At 39.8% G+C, this 19,003-nt stretch overlaps 1 protein-coding gene across 1 annotated transcript; it reads left to right on the top strand.

The window, feature by feature from the left end:
• The first annotated feature begins 1,651 nt into the window (after window positions 1-1,651).
• Window positions 1,652-18,299, top strand: fhdc2 (FH2 domain containing 2). Its single transcript, XM_067456801.1, has 13 exons — window positions 1,652-1,840; window positions 6,168-6,650; window positions 7,343-7,404; window positions 10,513-10,615; window positions 11,349-11,434; window positions 11,509-11,609; window positions 13,053-13,123; window positions 13,214-13,321; window positions 13,424-13,494; window positions 14,195-14,312; window positions 14,386-14,550; window positions 15,644-16,702; window positions 17,461-18,299. Exons 2-13 carry the CDS (start codon window positions 6,309-6,311, stop codon window positions 17,779-17,781), a joined length of 2,607 nt encoding a protein of 868 aa, XP_067312902.1. The 5' UTR covers window positions 1,652-1,840; window positions 6,168-6,308; the 3' UTR covers window positions 17,782-18,299.
• The last annotated feature ends 704 nt before the right edge of the window (window positions 18,300-19,003 follow it).

Genomic DNA, 19,003 nt, shown 5'->3' with positions numbered 1-19,003 from the left:
ATCTATCTATCTATCTATCTATCTATCTATCTATCTATCTATCTATCTATCTATCTATCTATCTATCTATCTATCTATCTATCTATCTATCTATCTATCTATCTATCTATCCTTCTGTCCGTCCATCCGTCCGACCTTCCGTCCATCCATCCATCCATCCATCCATCCATCCATCCATCCATCCATCCATCTATCTATCTATCTATCTATCTATCTATCTATCTATCTATCTATCTATCTATCTATCTATCTATCTATCTATCTATCCTTCTGTCCGTCCGTCCGTCCGACCTTCCGTCCATCCGTCCATCCATCCATCCATCCATCCATCCATCCATCCATCCATCCATCCATCCATCCATCCATCCATCCATCCATCCATCCATCCATCCATCCATCCATCCATCCCTTTATCTATTTATCATCACGTGTGTAGCCATTATATAACATACAAATATTTAAATTTAAAGATTGTAGATTTTAATTGAGACATTATAACATCTGTCTTGCACATATCAACAAAAATTCTGTTTTGGTATCCAAATTAAAATCCTACCGCGGAGAATGTCTAACTAATGAACATTAATTAGGTCACGTCGACGTTTCTTACCAGTCCTGGAGCGTCTAACGTTATTTTCAGTTTTTCTCAGTCGCTTTGGTTCATTTCTCAGATCAGAATTGAAATTCTCAAAACTACCTGTTCAATTCTCACATCTTTGTGTCACTTGTTGCTTCTCATTTCTTTGAACAAGTTGTAAATGCTTTGGTACATCCATGCCAATGATTATGTCCAATTCTCTGTCGTTTCCTACATTATCAGTTGCTTCTGTCATGTTGATCAGAATGTATTACATCGGGTCTCTGTTGAATAGTCTCACCTCCACAACATTTAGACACAAGCTCATAGCATAAGTCTTTACATGCAAAATGGTTGAACAAGTTATCATAATATGTCAAGCATATTTCTATACTTTCCATATTTCCAATAGACTTTTTTTCTAAATCAGTTATTCAGTGCTGTCTTTTCATTTCTGTATCTCAAAGACATGTTCTGTCATTAAAATACAGGACAAAAGTGTAAATTTGAATCTTTTCCATTCTCTTGCAATTACACTCACACATACACTAAGATATAACTTACAATTGACAATAATTGTCATAAAAACTTTAGCCGTAGTTTCCATCAGAACATCCCTCCAGAGTAAACTGTTATATTGACAACATGATTGAACAATCTGACTGTCTTATCCGCACACAATGACACAAGGACTTGTCATTCTGATGGCACTGACATGTTCATTGACACAGATATTTACCTTTGAGAGATGAACGAAGGATTTAGAGAGAGTGGCTTTTGCAGGTTATCCATGGTGTTTTGCTATTTGTACAAATTGTTTTGAGAAATGCACTTACTGTTTTGCAAAATGTGAGTTTGATTCGAGAAATGTACCAAAGCGACTGAGAAAAACTGTAATATTTTGTAATAATGTAAGTTGGACTATCCACTTACCAGTGCGCGCTTCAGCCAGGAGAGCCGCGCGTTGCGTCATTAATATTCATGAGATAATCCTTACCCGTAGTAGGATTGGTAAATTCCAGTAGGGGAAACCCAATGAGCGCATCAGGCGCATGCGCAAGCGAGAGAGCGCACCAAAAGTTTGAGAAGTGTTCTTCAGTCTCCCGAGTGTGCCGATGGGACTCCCGGCGTTTGGAAGAGTTTGGCGTTGGTTTGCCTTCATATTCCCTGAGTGAGAATCCCTCACAGTGGACTGGAAATTATTTTACAGCTATTTCACTCAGTTCTAAATTGGATTACACCCGTAATGATACGAAGTAAAACGTAAGTAGTGTTTTATCTGTGTGTTTTTCTGCACAGTAGCCTACAGCAGACTGACCTCTCGTTAAAGTCTTGAGTTTATACTGTTTCATTTCATTATCGAACGGTATATCTCCTTTGACATTTTAATTTGCAATTTATTTTAAAGCAGTTAATTTTTGACACCACTTTGTGTCCTATGTTTGGGAAATAAAAAAAATCTGTTCTAGTCATATATCTGCTGTTTTTGAATAATTGGCTTATTTCCAGGATCTTTCAAAGTAACAATGTGTTCAATAAGCAAACAATGTTTAAGTTGATTAACTGAAGAAACAACCATAAAGTGACTCTTGAAGCTTTAATATTTCGCCAACTGACTGGTTAGAAGTTTTGACATTATCTTTAATTGCCGTTTTGATCATTTGCTGTTTTTCCCCCTAATGATTTGTTTTGTAGAGAGTTTGATAGAGCGCGCTCAGGTGGTATTGAAGAGAATTAATGCTCTGCTTGCGTTTCAGGTGAAGATTGACATATAATACACATATAATGTTGTTTCAGGTGTCTCTAGACACAAAAAAAGTCGTGTTTTTGACTGAACGCAAAGTAAAGTTCAAATCCTTTTGTCGGTTCCACTCTATTTTGGTTTCACTTGCATTGTTACTGATCTATATCGATTTATGACTCATTACGCTGATTAAGTACAATCGACTTGAATGTTTACTTAATTTCAACTTAAATTAAATTAAACTGACTTAAAACACGAGTTGAATCTTTATAACTTGTATTTGGATATTGGTTAACTTGTTTTGATAACTTAAAGCAATGTAAAAACACATGCTGTCATAACTTATTGATTTTTACAGTGTTGGGGCTTTTTGAAGTGACTGGCAATGATGATGATCAATTCTTAAAGGGACAGTTCACCCAAAATACAAATTGATTGTTGATTTTCATGATAAACATGGACACCATTTAAAAAAAAAATGCTGGACGTATGACGAGTATTTCTGTGTCAGATACACTCCAGCAGGATTCAAAGTTTCAGAAAGTTTTTTTTCAGAGTATAATGTGATTGTGAGTGTGTGTGTGTGTGTGTGCGCGCGCGTGTTTGTGTGTGGTGTGTGCTCTCTTCAGCTCCGCCCCCTGCACGCCTCCACGGACTCAGCTGTTTTCTGAAAGACTCTGTACTGTGTATCTGTCTTTAATAAATATGATAAACTAAAGACTCTTCTGAGATATGAAGGATCAACACTACTCTATAGATACTCAAGATTAACATGAGACTGGCAGAAACTGTGTGTGTTATGACCCTTTAATTCCTCACCCTCATGTCGTTTCAAACCCACAAGACTTTTGTTCATCTTTAAAACATAAATGTTTTTGTGCAAACAAAGCACTCGCGTCGCTTCATAAAATTGAGGTTAAACCACTGGCGTCACATGGATTACTTTAATGATGTTTTTAATGATGGTAGTTGCGTAGACTGTCAATGGAGTGACAGAAAGCGCTCAGATTTCATCAGAAATATCTTCATTTGTGTTCTTACGGGTTTGGAACGACATGAGAAGGAGGAATTAATGACAGAAATGTAATTTTTGGGTGAACTAACCATTTAAATATACATCTACCGATTGCTTTGCTAGTTGAAAACTGGACATTTCCTTCATTTAAAAACAAAACAAAAAAACATACATATCCAGAACACATGAACTCCTTGAATACTTTTTAAAAGCCTCCCATTAAATTGGTTAAGAGCATGAACAGTGTCTAGACCATTTTGGCTCATCTCTCCCATACTTTAATTTACGTTCTATCATCGTTTTGATTAATAGTGTGGAAAATGGTGCAGAGGATCGTATTTGGAAGTGCATGGATTACAGCATGCTCATGTTTCTGGCTGCACAACGTCTTGTGTGCTCTGCCAGGAATCCCGAATCTGTGTCAGCTTCTCTTTTTCTCTTTTTTTTCTGTTATTGTCCTGTGGCCTCATTCGCATTCATTAACTGGACCGCAGGAAGGAACATCACGCAGGGTGTGTGTAGTAGATCCTCGGAGCGCAGGAGCTTCTCGGAGGAGGAAGAAAACACAATGTGCTCACGTGCTGGGATCTCACAGCACCTTGGACCCTTTTGAAAGTGTGACCTCAGGTTAAACACTTCACTTCGCTGAGGGGAAGCTCATACTCATTACAGACACCCTCGTGTTAATTGGGCGACAAGAGCTGCCAGGTGCCTGACCTCATAGGCTCACTTTGGGTCGCCCAATGGCGGTAAACAACCTCATTGTGTGTTGATCGGTGCTTGTGTGTTTAAAGCACGCAAGTGAGGGCGAACTGCATGAAGTCATCTGATTACCGCGGTACTGTTTGTTGATCGCGCTGGTCTTGAAGCCTCTGGTAGCATTCAGTATTGGGTCATTCGGCTAAACATTTGGATTTGAAGAAAAAAGAAGAAAAAAGAAAAATATTAAATGTCACAGATGTTTAATATTTAATACTTCTGGAGTTACAGGCATGCAAATTTGAGGCAAAAACACAAGTGCTTTCCCCCCGTTTTTGAACAGTCATGCTTGGGATATAATGAAACAAAGTTTAACATATTTGATCTTGACTAATAGATCTACCAATCTCTGTGTGAAAATTAATTGTGATTTTGACCCTCCTCTACAAAACAGTGGATTATAATCCACAGTTTTGTAGAGGAGGGTCAAAATCACAATTTTCACCTGAGATCTGGAGCCAAATTACAGGGGTGTAAAAATGACTTTAGAAAGATGGCAGCATCATTATTTTATTTTCACATAGAGATTAGTAGATCTATTAGTGAAATAAATTGACTTTATTAATCTTTGTCTCATTATATGCCAACGGTGAATGTTGGCAAAAATGGGGGGAAAGCACTTCTTGTGTTTTTGCCTCAAGTTTGCATGCCTGTAACTCAAAAAGTATTAAAGATATCTTAATATCCTTTCAGATTGTGGTTCTTAACAATACGTTCTTTTGGTATCCTCATTTTAAAGGCCCTCGATGGTTATTTCCCAGAGATATGGGGACCTCAATGTGTATAATTGAGCAATTTACATATTCATTGGTCAAAAATCAAATGTGGTTCACTTTGTATGCAGTTGATTTTTTTTTAAGAGGAATATCTGAAGAACAAATAATGTTGAAACTAGAAATGTATCTTGTTTTTTCTATCAACACAATTGCATGGAACATACCTGAGTGCCAAAAATGATCTTTCCAAAGTTTGCGTGCCTGTACCTCTAAAAGTGTTCAAGATATCTTAAAATAAACTTTTCTTTTGAAATCTTCATTTTCAAGGCCCTATATGGTTCAATCCCAGAGATATGGGGATCTCAATGCGTCTCCATGTTCAAATAGTTGTATTTTACCCATTTTTCAATGGTCAAAAACCAGATGTGGTTCACTTTGCACACAGCTGATACTTATTGCATTTACAGGGGAAATGTCTGAAGAATAAATAATGTTAAACTAATCCTGTTTCCCTCAATTAAAACAACTGCATGGAACATTTGAGCTGGAAAAGTTTCTGAAATCGGGTTGATTTGACAAGGGCATTGCGAGCAGGTTGGCTTTTGTTAAATGGCTTTGGATTTGTGACTTTTTGCATCAGATCAAGATGATTTTTGGGTAGTTGAAAAGTATTTTTTAGGTTAAAATGTACATTGCCCGACAAAGAAATAAGTCACTGCTCGGATTTAAATAGGCAAATGCTTGGATTGGATCATTATTGCAGTGATTTATTATGTTTCTAGCATGTTATATGTTTGGCAACAGATCATTCCCATGAATGTCAAGATTCATCAGGCTCAAATTGTGAACGAATGGTTGGGAGGTAGCATGTAGGATCATTTTCACTCATGAATTGGCATCTTAAATTCATTGAAAGCCTTTGGGATGTGCTGGAGGAGACTTTACAGAGTGCTGGACTCTTACAGTGTCAATACAAGACCTGGACCAAAAATATACCTCTTGATTAAACCAAAAAAAAAGACACACTGCAAAAAACGATCTTCTTACTTGGTAATTTTGTCTTGTTTCTAGTCTAAATATGTACACACACACACAAAAAAACTTACTTTCCCCCAGAAAACAAGCAAAAAAATCTTATGTCATTTTACTTATCTAGTAAATGCATCTTGATTTAAGATTTTTAGATATTTGGACTAGAAACAAGAAAAACATACTGAATAAGAAGCAATGCAAGTACTGTGTCAATCCTCCTCCACCTCCATCCCAAAGACTCTCAATGAATTTAAGGTCTGGACTCCGAGGGTTTTCAGTGTAAAGGTTTTTATTCCAGTCTGTCGTTCTTCTGTCCCACTGCAGATACACATCACAACCGTGAGGAGCTTGAGCGAGCGGATGCCATCTTTCTCCTGGACATTTATATAACTTCTCCGAAAATTAAAGTCATTAACTTTTCACGGAAAATACTTTGATGACACCCAAGAACGGGAAGTGAGATTCATGGCCTCCGTCCCCATCCCGCCTGCACCGATTCCTCCTCCTCCTCCACCTCCGCCTCCGCCTCCACCTCCTCCTGCCCCAGCCAGCGACCTGACCCGCGCTGACTCTGGCCGAAAACACCGGCTTCGCAATCTGAACTGGGAGCGCATCCCTAAAGAGCGCGTGGAGGGCCGTGCGAGTGTGTGGAGCGGCTCTGTGGATGAGGACCGGGATCTCTCCATCGACCTCAACTCTCTGGATGAGCTCTTTGGGCAAAAAGAGGGCGGCAAGCCCGACCGGGCCAATGCCATTCGGCGTAGTTTGCTGAGGTGCAGATCTCCACAAGAGATGAGTGTGGACAAAGTAAGAGCACATTTTTTTCATTATCTGCCACACTGAATAAGCTTTGAATTCGTCTTGAAAAAAATCTATTTTTAGGGTCATGACCAGGGCTTGACATTAACACCGGCCAACACGCCAAATGCGGGTGTATTAAATACTTCTTACTCAGTATTTTTGTCTTGTTTCTAGTCCAAATATCTAAAAATTCTTAAAATAAGAAGTATTTACTAGACAAGCAAAAGTAATTGTCTTGTTTTGGGGAAAAATAACTCAAAATGAAGAGAGTTTTTGCTTAAAATAAGATTAATAATCTGCCAATGGGGTGAGAAAAATAATCTTAAAACAACATTATTTTTCTTACCCCACTGGCAGATTATTTAGCTTATTTTAAGCAAAAACTCTCTTCATTTTGAGTTATTTTTCCCAAAACAAGACAATAACTTTACTTATCTAGTAAATGTTTCTTGTTTTAAGATCTTTAGAAGTTTGGACAAAAATATTAAGTAAGAAATGCTTTTTTTTTGCAGCGCAGGAATTGTCTTAAATTAATGTTGAAGATAATGGATTTCTTGCAAAACGTCACCTTGCTAACTTTTGCTAAATGTATAAGCTTGCATGATAATCAATTATTGTCTTAATTTATTGTTGAAGGCAGTGGACTTTACTCTTACTTTTGGGTTTGTGAGCTGATTACCTTTTGTTTGTGTTCACAGGTTACACTACTTGACTCGAAACGCAGTATGAATGTTGGGATATTTCTACGGCAGTTAAAAATGTAAGTTTTGGTCTAATTTTAACTAGTCATGGACAATATATATATTGGCCTGGCCAATTAAAAGGATTGACTTTTCGTTTGAAATCTTCATTTTTAAGGCCCTTTTTATGGTTCAATCCCAGAGATTTGGGGATCTCAATGCGTCTCCATGTTCAAATAGTTGTATTTTACCCATTTGTCAATGGTCAAAAACCAAACGTGGTTCACTTTGCACACAGCGGATACTTATTGCATTTAAAGGGGAACGTCTGAAGAATAAATAATATTGAAATGAATCTTGTTTCTCTTAATTAAAACAATTGCATGGAACATTTGAGCTGGAAAAGTGTCTGAAATTGGGTTGATTTGACAAGGAAATACCCAATAGGCATTGCGAGCAGGTTGGCTTTTGTTAAATGGCTTTTTGTTTTGCATCAGAAGATGATTTCTGGGTAGTTGGAAATTAATTTGAATAAAATATACATTGTCCGGCCAAAAACTTATCTAATAACGCAGCATGGATGTTGGGATATTTCTGCAGCAGTTGAAAATGTAAGTTTTGGTTTAATTTTAACAAGTCATGGACAATTTATTGGCCTGGTCAATTAAAAGGATTGACTTTTCTTTTGAGATCTTCGTTTTCAAGGCCCTATATGGTTCAATCCCAGAGATATGGGGATCTCAATGCGTTTCCATGTTTAAATAGTTGTATTTTACCCATTTTTCAATGGTCAAAAAACAAATGTGGTTACTTTGCACACAGCGGATACTTATTGCATTTAAAGGGAAATGTCTGAAGAATAAATAATGTTAAACTAATCCTGTTTCCCTGTATTAAAACAATTGCATGGAACATTTGAGCTAGGGAATTTTCTGAAATCGGGTTGATTTGACAAGGAATTACCCAATAGGCATTGCGAGCAGGTTGGCTTTGGTTAAATGGCTTTGGATTTGGACTTTTTGCATCAGAACATGATGATTTCTGGGGGTAATTGTTTGGTTAAAATATACATTGCCCAGCCAAAACTTGACTCAAAACAAAGCATGAATGTTGGGATATTTCTGCCGCAGATGAAAATGTAAGTTCTGGTTTAATTTTAACTAGTCATCATGGGCAATGTATATTGACATGGTCGATTAAAAGGGCAATATTTGGAGTAAATATAGTTTTGTTGGCCGCCCTGCTTTCTAGGCATTGTATTGGCCATTTAAAAACGAGGGCAGTGATAAAGCCCCATTTGTTACAGACAGGAAATGAAGGTGTCCGAGAGGAAGTGTCTTAACACTTTAGACAGGCGACAGTGCAGGCTGTGTTTATTTTTGAGTCATTGATTGTCCTCAGACGGAGGATGTATGTGTGAACCCCTGGGGGCAGATGACAAGTGTTCAGAAGATGCCGTCCAATCAGAACAGCTGGGTTTGACGGTCAGTGAAGGTGGTCAAAGGTCACACCTGCTTTGTGCCCAAATGAGCCTTGATGAGGAACCTGATCTCTACAGCTACTTTTCAAAATATGCTCTGAGATTATATATATCCATGCCAATTCAGTGTTTCCAACAAAATGGGATGCAGCTCATAAATCATTATTCAGCCCTTTCAATGCAATGGCCATTGTTTTATGAAGAAAAGAAAAAAGGCTTGCGTTTTCATGTCAGCACTTGCTCTCTGAGTAAATATATGGGTGCAGCAGTTCCCATTTGAGTTTGAAAAGCTCTTCCATGAGACTGATATCTGTCAGAACATGTGGAGAAATTACGGAGAAGTGCTCATGCAGACAAACACATTTCCCCGTGTGTGTATCCTCACATAAGTGCACACTTTTGAAGTGCAGGAGATTGAATTATACTCCGCCGTGGCCATACCTTTTCATTATTTCATTTTGAACACCATGAAGAAACCACACGAGCCTTCAATACTCTCTGACATTAACAATGTCATAAAAGTACAAAACATAAAGCTAGTTGGGTCTTGTAAACCTTTTTTGAGACAAGCAAAAGACCAGCTGTGTGTCCACATGTCCTCCATTCTCCTGGCTCGAGGAACAAAGTGAAACTGGATTGACCAGCAACTATGACCTCATTTAGGTCATCAGGACCAGATGTCAAAATGATGCAGATTTGTTAAAATGGAAAATCATGTTTACAGTAATGCAGTAATACAGTAATGTTAAAGGGGCGTTTGACTTGTTTAACATTAGTGAGTGTGTAGTGTCGCTCTAAACAACATCTGCAAAGTCACGCCGCTCAGAGTTCAAAGCAAAGGGAGATATTTTCTTTAAAATAAATCTCTTTTAAAGGACTACAACAATTTCTGGTAGGGACTACAATGAGCTAGTGACATCACTAACCCTAACATTTGCATAACCCCGCCCCCGGGAACATGTGGAGAAGACAAGTTGCTGTAGTCGAGCACATTTGGGAGTCGCTCAAGCTGTCGTCCGTCTTTCACATTCATTGATACAGTATGAACATAAATGCAATCGCATGTCATAAAGCAAGATGACAACATCAGTTATAACCGTAATTAAACTAAACAATCACTGTTCTCTCTTCATCTCATAAATTCATCAACTATCCCTTCAGAAACGTTCTGTCTCATTCTACATGTCGTCTCTTATTCTGGAGCCTTTCCATCATTGTCAGACTCTAGTTTGAACATAAAAGGCTGAACAGTTTCTGATATTATCAGTGTGTGTGTGTGTGTATGAGAGGTAATCAGAGATGCTAACATGAGCTCTTAAAGCTCCGCCCTCTTCCTGAAAGGGGGTGGGGAGAACCAGCTAATTTGCATTTAAAGGCACACACAAAAACTGTGTATTTTTGCTTACACTCAAAAAGTGACTATTTTGACATGCTATAAAACATGATCTGTGGGGTATTTTGAGTTTAAAGTTCACATACACACTCTGGGGACATCAGAGACTTATTTTACATATTGTAAAAAGGGGCATTAAAGGATCCCTTTAAAATGCATTGATTAGAGATTGCATTTTTTGTCTAGGGGGGTCAGGATAAAAACCGGAACCGTTGATTAGTCCTGATGCAACTAAGACTACTAAATATACTACAGATGGACAGAGAAAATGCTTGAAAGTGATGTAATGTTCGCAGTTATTTCCTCTTCCCTCAGTTCTGCTGAGGAGATCGTGGAGGACGTGAGACGAGGAGCCGGAGAGCGCTACGGGGCTGAGAAACTGTCTGAACTCTGCAAGCTGTTACCTGATCATGAAGAGGTATCACATCTCTGACACATGCCACATTTCACAGAAACAGACACTTCTGTCCTTCAACACATTAGAGAGAATTAGACGTGATGCTGCGTGTCCCTCCACACGATCTCCAATCACAACACTTTCTGTTGGACTGAGTGCTGTATAGACAGGACATTACACATATACAGACAGGCGCCATCTTGAAAAACAGTATCGACGAGTCGAGCCACGAACGCTGTGCTAAGTGAGCTGGTTGCGTTCAGTTTTTAAAAAAACTATTTTTATTTATTTACTTTCTCCGTTGCGTTCAGTGCTTTCTTCCGGAAACAACGGACCATATGAGATTCCAAGTCATAGTTCATCACTTAGACCAGCGTTCGTGGCTTGACTTGTCCAAGATGGCTGCTCTCTGTAAACGAGTAATGTACTGTCATTATAAAGTATCTTATTATTAAACTGTTTGTACACTTACAAAGTTCTCAATGCTTCGGTTTGCATGTAGGGACGCTCATTATGCTACCGTGTTCGTGTGAGGCTATTTTGAGCCTTGTTAGTGGTATTAACTAGCGACTTACTCTGTGCTCCATATACTAGCATTATAAGCTAATCTGTTTTAGAGATAAAACTCTTTACATTCGATTTTCATGAAAACGCATCCCAGAGAACGATCTACTCGGTAGCCATCTGTTAATTACCCCTAGGGTCATTTCTCACCGGAGTTGTCCTTTAAGTCGCTGTATTTCCTTTTGTCCAGGAGGCCAGGCTGAAAAAGTTCAGCGGTGACCGTGCTTTACTGGCAGAGCCGGATCTCTTTATTCTCTTACTGGTGGAGTTACCCAGGTAAGAGTTCAGATCCAGTGTAAACACATCATGATGTCTATCACCGAGCACTGATTAATCCTCATTATCACTAGCTTTCGCATGCGTCTGGACGTCATGATCCTCCATCAGGAGTTTGACCCCGCGGTGACCTCTCTCTGTGTGGCGGCCAGATGTCTGCGGGAGGCGGCTCGAGGTAAATAGTCCGCCTACTTCCTCTCACTGGATGGGTTTGAAGCTGGCGCAGCTCTGAAAGCTTCAGCTCGCCTCCTAAATCAAGCTCACACGTGAGGCACAACGTTTCAGAGATCTTGTACTTGGCCTTTTCTTTGATATCAGGGCTCCAGACTAACATCTGAGAGCAGGAGAACCGGTGACACTGAGCTCTACAGATGGAGACACCAGCACCTGATTTGGTGGCGCTGGTGGGATTTAATTAATTAAAAAAAATTGTTTTGCATTAATAAGAGCTGCTGTTACTAATATTATTACATTTTTGTTTGTTTGTTTGTTTGTTTATTGGATATTCGACAGTAAAGCACTGAGCTTGAATTGAGATGCAGATCAAATTAACTTTTATTAATAACAGAAACGTGCAAAAACTTGTATTCATAGGGAAAATATAAATATTCTACTGTTATTAAATTGTTCTTCTATAGTCTCACATTAAACTGACCGACAGCTTCAGTGATTATAAAATGAGCTCTTTACTTGTTTCCCATGTAATTCAGTCACAGTTTGAAGACTTTTCATTAGTCTTTGTGACTCTTTTCCATATATTAACGAGTGGAAATTGCTAAAAAGTCAATAAAGTGCTCCTCTGCCGTCATCTACTGGTTATAATGTCATTTCCTGTCTTTTTTTTTTAAATAAAAGTTTGTTTGCCACGCATTTTTAGTTTCCATCTTTAAACATTGAGTTTTATAAATCATCACATTAAAAAATAACATACAAATTTGATATATAGAGCTTTGAAGTGCCAGAAAAAGTGTATTTTGAATTTCACTCTCAAAAGGTTGTACTATTCTGAGATGATTAATGTAAAAACATTCAACCATTTCTGCCACAATCCCCTGGTTACAGTTAGCGTTACTTCTTTAAATCCATGGCGAATGTTGGTGATTGGTGGATTGAAAAGCCTTCTTTAACTTGTTCATTCATGGCACAATGTTTCTCCTGGTTTCCATGTCAATGCCGTTTCATCCGATACGGTTTATAACATTTCTCATCTATCTCACTGCAAAGTTATTAATAATGCAGCAAATTTAAACGCTTTCCCACTGGATCTCCCAGCGGTGTGTAGTAACGGCGTTGTGTGATCAGGATCGGCCCGCGAGTAAACCTGTTCTGAGCTCGAGATTGCAGTCTATTAATCCCCGAGCTAATAAATGGTATTTTTAATTTTTATGTTTCTCGTATGCAACAGAAAAGCAGCTCTTATTAGTTGCGAAATGTGGCGGTGGTATAGTGCGACCTCTAACAACATTTAGTCGCACCGGCACAAAAAAACGGTAGCAAAATGTGACCATTTGGTTGCAGTCTGGAGCCCTGGATATGATATTTGATGGTGTGGGTGGAAGCTGGTGGAGGCTTTGATTGATTGACGTATCAGTGCTTGATACTCGTGTTGTTTGTGCAGAGTTGCTGAGCTGCCCCGAGCTTCACTACATCCTGAGACTGGTGCTCAAAGCTGGAAACTACATGAACGCTGTGAGTCTTTGATCTGCCGCACATCTGTTATGCTGTTTTTGATAAGCCATGTCCTCGTATGAAGTCGTCTGAGGTCTCTTGTTCTCTCAGGGTGGTTACGCTGGGAATGCTGCTGGATTCAGGATTTCCTCTCTGCTCAAACTGGCCGACACCAAAGCCAACAAACCAGGCATGAACCTCCTACATTTTGTTGCCATGGTAAGTGTCGTGTCACTCACTCTCATTATGCCACTTCACATGAAAAGAATTGAATCAGTTGGACAGAATTCAGCATGAGTGATTTATTTTCTCTGACTACAGGAAGCTGTGAAGAAGGATAAAGACTTGCTGATGTTTCCCAGCCGCTTGAGTCACGTCGGCCCAGCTTCAAGGTCAGGATACAAACAAACCTTTTGAGAGTTATCTGAGGCTGTGTACAGCTGGTATTGAGATGCGTTTGGATCGGGTCTCAAGTGGAGACTTTAATACAGGTGTGAGCGCGTCTGAAACGCTTGTCCACTTTGGTCCACTTCCAGAGGGAGTTAAATGCATTGCTGTCATAGTGTAGATGTGGTCAAAGAGTGTGTGAGACTCTCATGTGGTCAAATGTGCTGAACAGCCATAAAGACCCGCTACTCTCCGCCGACTGACCGAATGCGGAGACATTATGGGACGGGATCTAAACTCTCGGCCGGAGACCCGAGTTTGGTGTGAAGATGAGAAGCGTGCTGAGCACAATGTTCTCTCTCCATTCCTGATCTCCAACACACACACACACACAAGCAATGTTCGGCTGCTCCTGAGTCTGTCAGAGCAGAAACTAAAGCGGATACTCTACGTGTGTTTCTCCGGCCGTTCAGAGGACAAGTGTATGAGTTTATATCGTCTCTACTTGTGATCCGATCCCTCTTGAAGAATACCCGTGGATAAATATCATGAAGCGTGTCTGGGTCATATTTCCCCCCAAAATACATTTAATGTAGAAGAAAATGGTATAAAACCGGCTTTGTGTTTGTTCAGCTTTACAGGACACCGTGTTCCTCAGTGGATAATATTAGAGAGTTATAACGGTCAGGCTGTTTTTGTGTTCAGGTTGTCAGAAGAGTCCGTGGTGGAGGATCTCTCTCGACTGGAAAGACGAGTCTCGGAGCTGGAAGTCAGATCTCAGGCGGATGCTGAGCTCCAGCTGCAGACCACAGCGTTTCTCGAGGTGCGTGTCCTTCCAGATCATCTTCACAGACGCTCATGTGTTCAGCGTGTAACTCCATCATGTGTTCCTGCAGGCGGCGGAGGTGAGGCTGAAGGAGGCTCGGGATGAGCTGGAAAGCCTACAGAAGAGCAGCAAGGCCCTGGTGGAGTTCTTCTGTGAGGACGACCGGTCCTTCAAACTGGAGGAGGCCTGTCTGATCTTCCACGGGTTCTGCCATCGCTTCCAGAAAGCCGTGCGGGTGAGCGGCTCTTCACACACACCACCAGATGCAGTTTCAAAGCACTGGCCTGAACCTAGAGCTGCACGAATCTGAAGCTGACAGTGCTGTTACAAACACACACACACACGGTTTAACTTGACACTGGCCTGAACAGCAAGAATCTGACATTATTATTACACACACACACACACAAACAGTTTAACTTGAAATTTAAATGTGATTATTGGCATCCACTTAACTGATGTTTAATTGGGTAGGTTGTTTGGAAATATTATTGATAATATAAATATTATCCAGTAACCAACGGGAAAACTATGGAAGCTTGTTTCCAAACCTGAATAACATTTTTATTCAACTCTCACAATTCTGACTTTTCTCTCAGTTCTGACTTTTCTTGCAATTTTGACTTTTTTTCTCTCGCGATTTTGACTTTTTTCTCACCATTTTGACTCTCAATTCAGTTTTTTTTCTTAATAATAATAATGCATTCGATTTATATAGCGCTTTTAAAGGCACTCAAAGCGCTTTTACATAGAAGGGGGGAAATTCTTCTCGCAATTTCTAAGAGAAATCTTATTTTCTTATAATCTTACATAAAACATATTTTTATAGCAATTCTGACTTTTTTTCTCTTTTTTCTCTCGCAAATTTGACTTTCTCAATTTGGATTTTTCACATTTTAACTTTTTTTCTCTCCATTTTTTTGCAATTCTGAGATGTAAACTCGTAATTTTCTGACAAAAAGTCTTGTGAGATGAAAAAGTCACCATTACTTCCATAGAAAACATTCTGTCAGAATTGCAAGACTTGTCCTCCAATCAGAAAAACCATCATTTCAACCACAGTACAGTCATTCAAATGTTAAATATGAAATTTGAAATGTTTAATGTAAAGCATCTTAATAAAATAAAGGTTAAAAGGCCAAATAAAAGCATGCATTTCCCTCAATAAAATGTAATGCTATCTACATGAACAGTATGTGGTTATGTACACTAAATATTTTGCATGTACTAAACATTTTTATACATGGAAAAATCTTCCATGAGCACTTTATTCACTCCATTCAATGGTTAAGAAAAGAAGTTTACAACTCTGACTTGTTTCCTGACAGGAAAACACAGAGAGGGAGTTACAAGAGCAGCGGCGCGTGGCTCGCGAGCGTGAGAATGTGGAAAAGCGGCGTTCCCTGGCTCTCTGCACCGGGCTGGAAGCGGAGCGCGAATCGGACGAGCTGGAGCACGCGCTGCAGAGGAGCTTAAGCTACACCGGCAGCCGCCGCAGCCTGAGAAGACTCTCACAATTCTTCCTCCGCTCCGGTGAGAGAAACATCACACCTGACGTCCCACAGAAGCCAAACCTGCATCCCGAGGGATTCAGCAGAGACTCGGAGCATAAGAGCGATGAGGACAAGCTCAAACAACCTCCGTGTTTAAGCCTCCAGCGAGACGCAAACACTCTGAGAGGCAACTGCAGGTTGAACACAAGGACAGTCCCCAGTGATAACGCTTTTGTTGCTTTGGGACAAACGAGTATCACGTCACATCAGCAGGGGGCAGTGAATGTCTTCCCGCTCACAGGACTATCCCCTAACAATGTTTTGAAAGTTGAGAAGCTGGTTCAAGACGCCTCTGAAAGGCTGACTGAGATGGCGGATGCTGAGAAGAAGGATTGTGTAAGTGGCAAAGACTCCCGGAGAGGAGCAAAACCACAGACTGAAGCCGAAACGAACACTACTTCATGGGAAAATGCGCCCCCCGCTGTTGAATCTGGCCCCCCTCTCTCCCAGGATCCCTGCGGTTATCCGCGCGTCGGCGAAACGCTGGAGTGCCATACGCTAGTGAAGGGCCTGCGCTCCTACGAGAGCCTTTCGCCGACTGTGACGCGACCAGCCACCAACCACTGCTCCAAATGGAAGAAAGAGCAGGAAGCCGAGGAGCGACATGGCTCGCCGCATGCGAAAGACGATTCCCGGATGCTAAAATCGCCCAGTCGCGGACCAACCAAAAGACTCCTGGTGCCCCGAGGAGCGCCGTCCAACTTTAGCGGGATCCCAAGGGTGCACTCGAAGGCAGAGCAAACCTCTTCTGATAGCATTTCAGCTAGTCCCGTATCGCGCCCATCGCTAATGTCTCGCTTTAGCGCCCAAAATGAACTCAAGCTGAAAAAAAAGGTGTGTTGGATTTACAAGATTCAATCATGTACATCAGTTCCACATGATTTAATTAAGTTAAACAAACATGATTTGTTCACATAACTTCAACATTATGGAATTAAGTAATTTTTAAGTAACCCAATTGCCTAATCTCAAAATGATTTTAATATGGCTTCCTAACAACAGTGGTGTGAGAGGGGGGCTGAAGACCCTTCCTCTTTAATCGAATCACAAGCTTTGTGGTCACTTGACTGATTTATAAGACTGCACTATCTAGCTTTTATTCTGTTAGTCAGCAATAGTACATAATGACCATGTCAAGTGCTGTGAAAGTCTCTTTAATGACATGAGCCGTCTCAGTCCACAGCCTAAGCAATCACCCTACTCTTCTCCACTACGGTAACCCAGAATAACTAAATGGTTCTAATTATTGGAACATAATTAAACAATAAACACTGTTTAACAATATAAAGTCTCCCCCTCATCTAATTTTGCCCAAAAAACACATAAAATAACACGTAAGTTCAACAATCTTCTCGTCAAGTCTCAAGCAAAGCATGCTGGGAACTACAGTTTGAGTAAAAATCATGTTTGAGTACTTAATTGGTTCGCATTTACCCCAAATAATGTAATCTAGTTGATTGCACATTTAAGAGAATTACAATAATCGAAAGCAAAGAAATCACGTTTAGAAGAGAAACACAATTTTGTTGCGTAGATCGCAAATAATAAGATTAAATAAATTGGACAATGTGTGTTTTCCTTTTTTTTTTCAGTGCAATGGTGGTGTGCGACAGAAGATGAACACCCCGCCGTCTGATCCGGGGAAACCGAAGGCTAACGCTCCGGAGAGGTCGAGGCCGGACGAGGATAAGCCGTTTGTGAGAGGGTCGCCACTTCGCGTGTCCAAACGGCTAGCGCCCAACTCTGAGTCCGCGGCTCCACACCCCATACACAGTCCCACCGCGGCTACGACTGCTAAGACGATCCGCACGGCCATCATAAGTGCAGCCAAAGCCAAGACCAGCAAGACCCCCGGATCCAGGATCCCAGGTCCCAAGATTCCCAGACCCGCCGCACAACCCATGTGGAGATAACGTCCGGTTTCCTGAGCTCAGGGCGCGAGTCTCAATAAAAAGTGCCTTTAAATAAAGCCGGCAATTACTCGCTCGGCCCAGAATGGACAGTCCACAGGCGCTCACTGCAAAAAATGCTTTTCTTACTTAGTATTTTTGTCCTGTTTTATGTCCAAATATCTAAAAAATTATTACATTAAGAAGCATTTGTTACATAAGCAAAAGTTTTTGTGTTGTTTTGGGGGAAAATTACTCAAAATTAAGTGAGCTTTTGCTTAAAATAAGCTAAATAATCTTGTTTTCTGTTTGAATTAAAGGGATAGTTCACTAAAAAATGAAAATTCTGTCGTAATTTACTCTCCCTCAATTTGGTGAAACAACCTTTCACTACCATAGCAGGGAAAAATACTATGTTAGTCAATGGTTGTTCTCTTTGCTTTGTTACAAACATTCTTCCTAATATATATTTTTTTGTGTTCAGCAGAACAAACCCTACAAAAAATGCTCTTCTTACTCAGTAATTCTGTCTCGTTTCCAGTCTAAATATCTAAAAACTATTAAATCAAGATGCATTTACTAGATGAGTAAAATGACATAATATATTTTTTCTTTTTTTTCTTAAAAATAAAATCAAAGTGGAGTTTTTACTTAAAACAGGCACAATGATCTGCCAATGGGATGAGAAAAATAATCTTATTTCTGATTGAAATCTTGTTTCCGTCCCAAACAGAAATAAGATTATTTTTCTCACCCTATTGGCAGATATATTTGCTTGTTTTAAGTAAAAACTCACTTCATTTGGATTTTATTTTTAAGAAAAGAAAGAAAAATATATTGTCATTTTACTCATCTAGTAAATGCATCTTGATTTAAGATTTTTTTTTAGATATTTGGACTGGAAACAAGAAAAAGAAAACTAAATGAGAAGAGCATTTTTTGCAGTGAAGAAACTCATACAGATTTGGGACAATCTTAATTTTGAGTAATTTCCCCTAAAACAAGACACAACTTTTTGCTTGTCTAGTAAATGCTTCTTAAATGTAAGAATTTTTAGATGTTTGGACTAGAAACAAGACAAAAGTACTAAGTAACAAAGGTGTTTTTGCAGTGTAATAGATCCAAGAGGAATGACCGCCACTTTCAGGTCACTGTGAGTTTCTCCTCCTGTTTCAGGACAGTCTCTACCTCTGAAAGCTGGAGAGCTTTGTGCAGAGAACAGTGAACATCAGGCGTTCCTGCCAGA

The sequence above is a fragment of the Pseudorasbora parva genome, chromosome 11, assembly GCF_024679245.1.
Source record: "Pseudorasbora parva isolate DD20220531a chromosome 11, ASM2467924v1, whole genome shotgun sequence".
NCBI lineage: Eukaryota > Metazoa > Chordata > Actinopteri > Cypriniformes > Gobionidae > Pseudorasbora > Pseudorasbora parva.
This window is presented reverse-complemented; position numbering and strand designations above follow the sequence as displayed.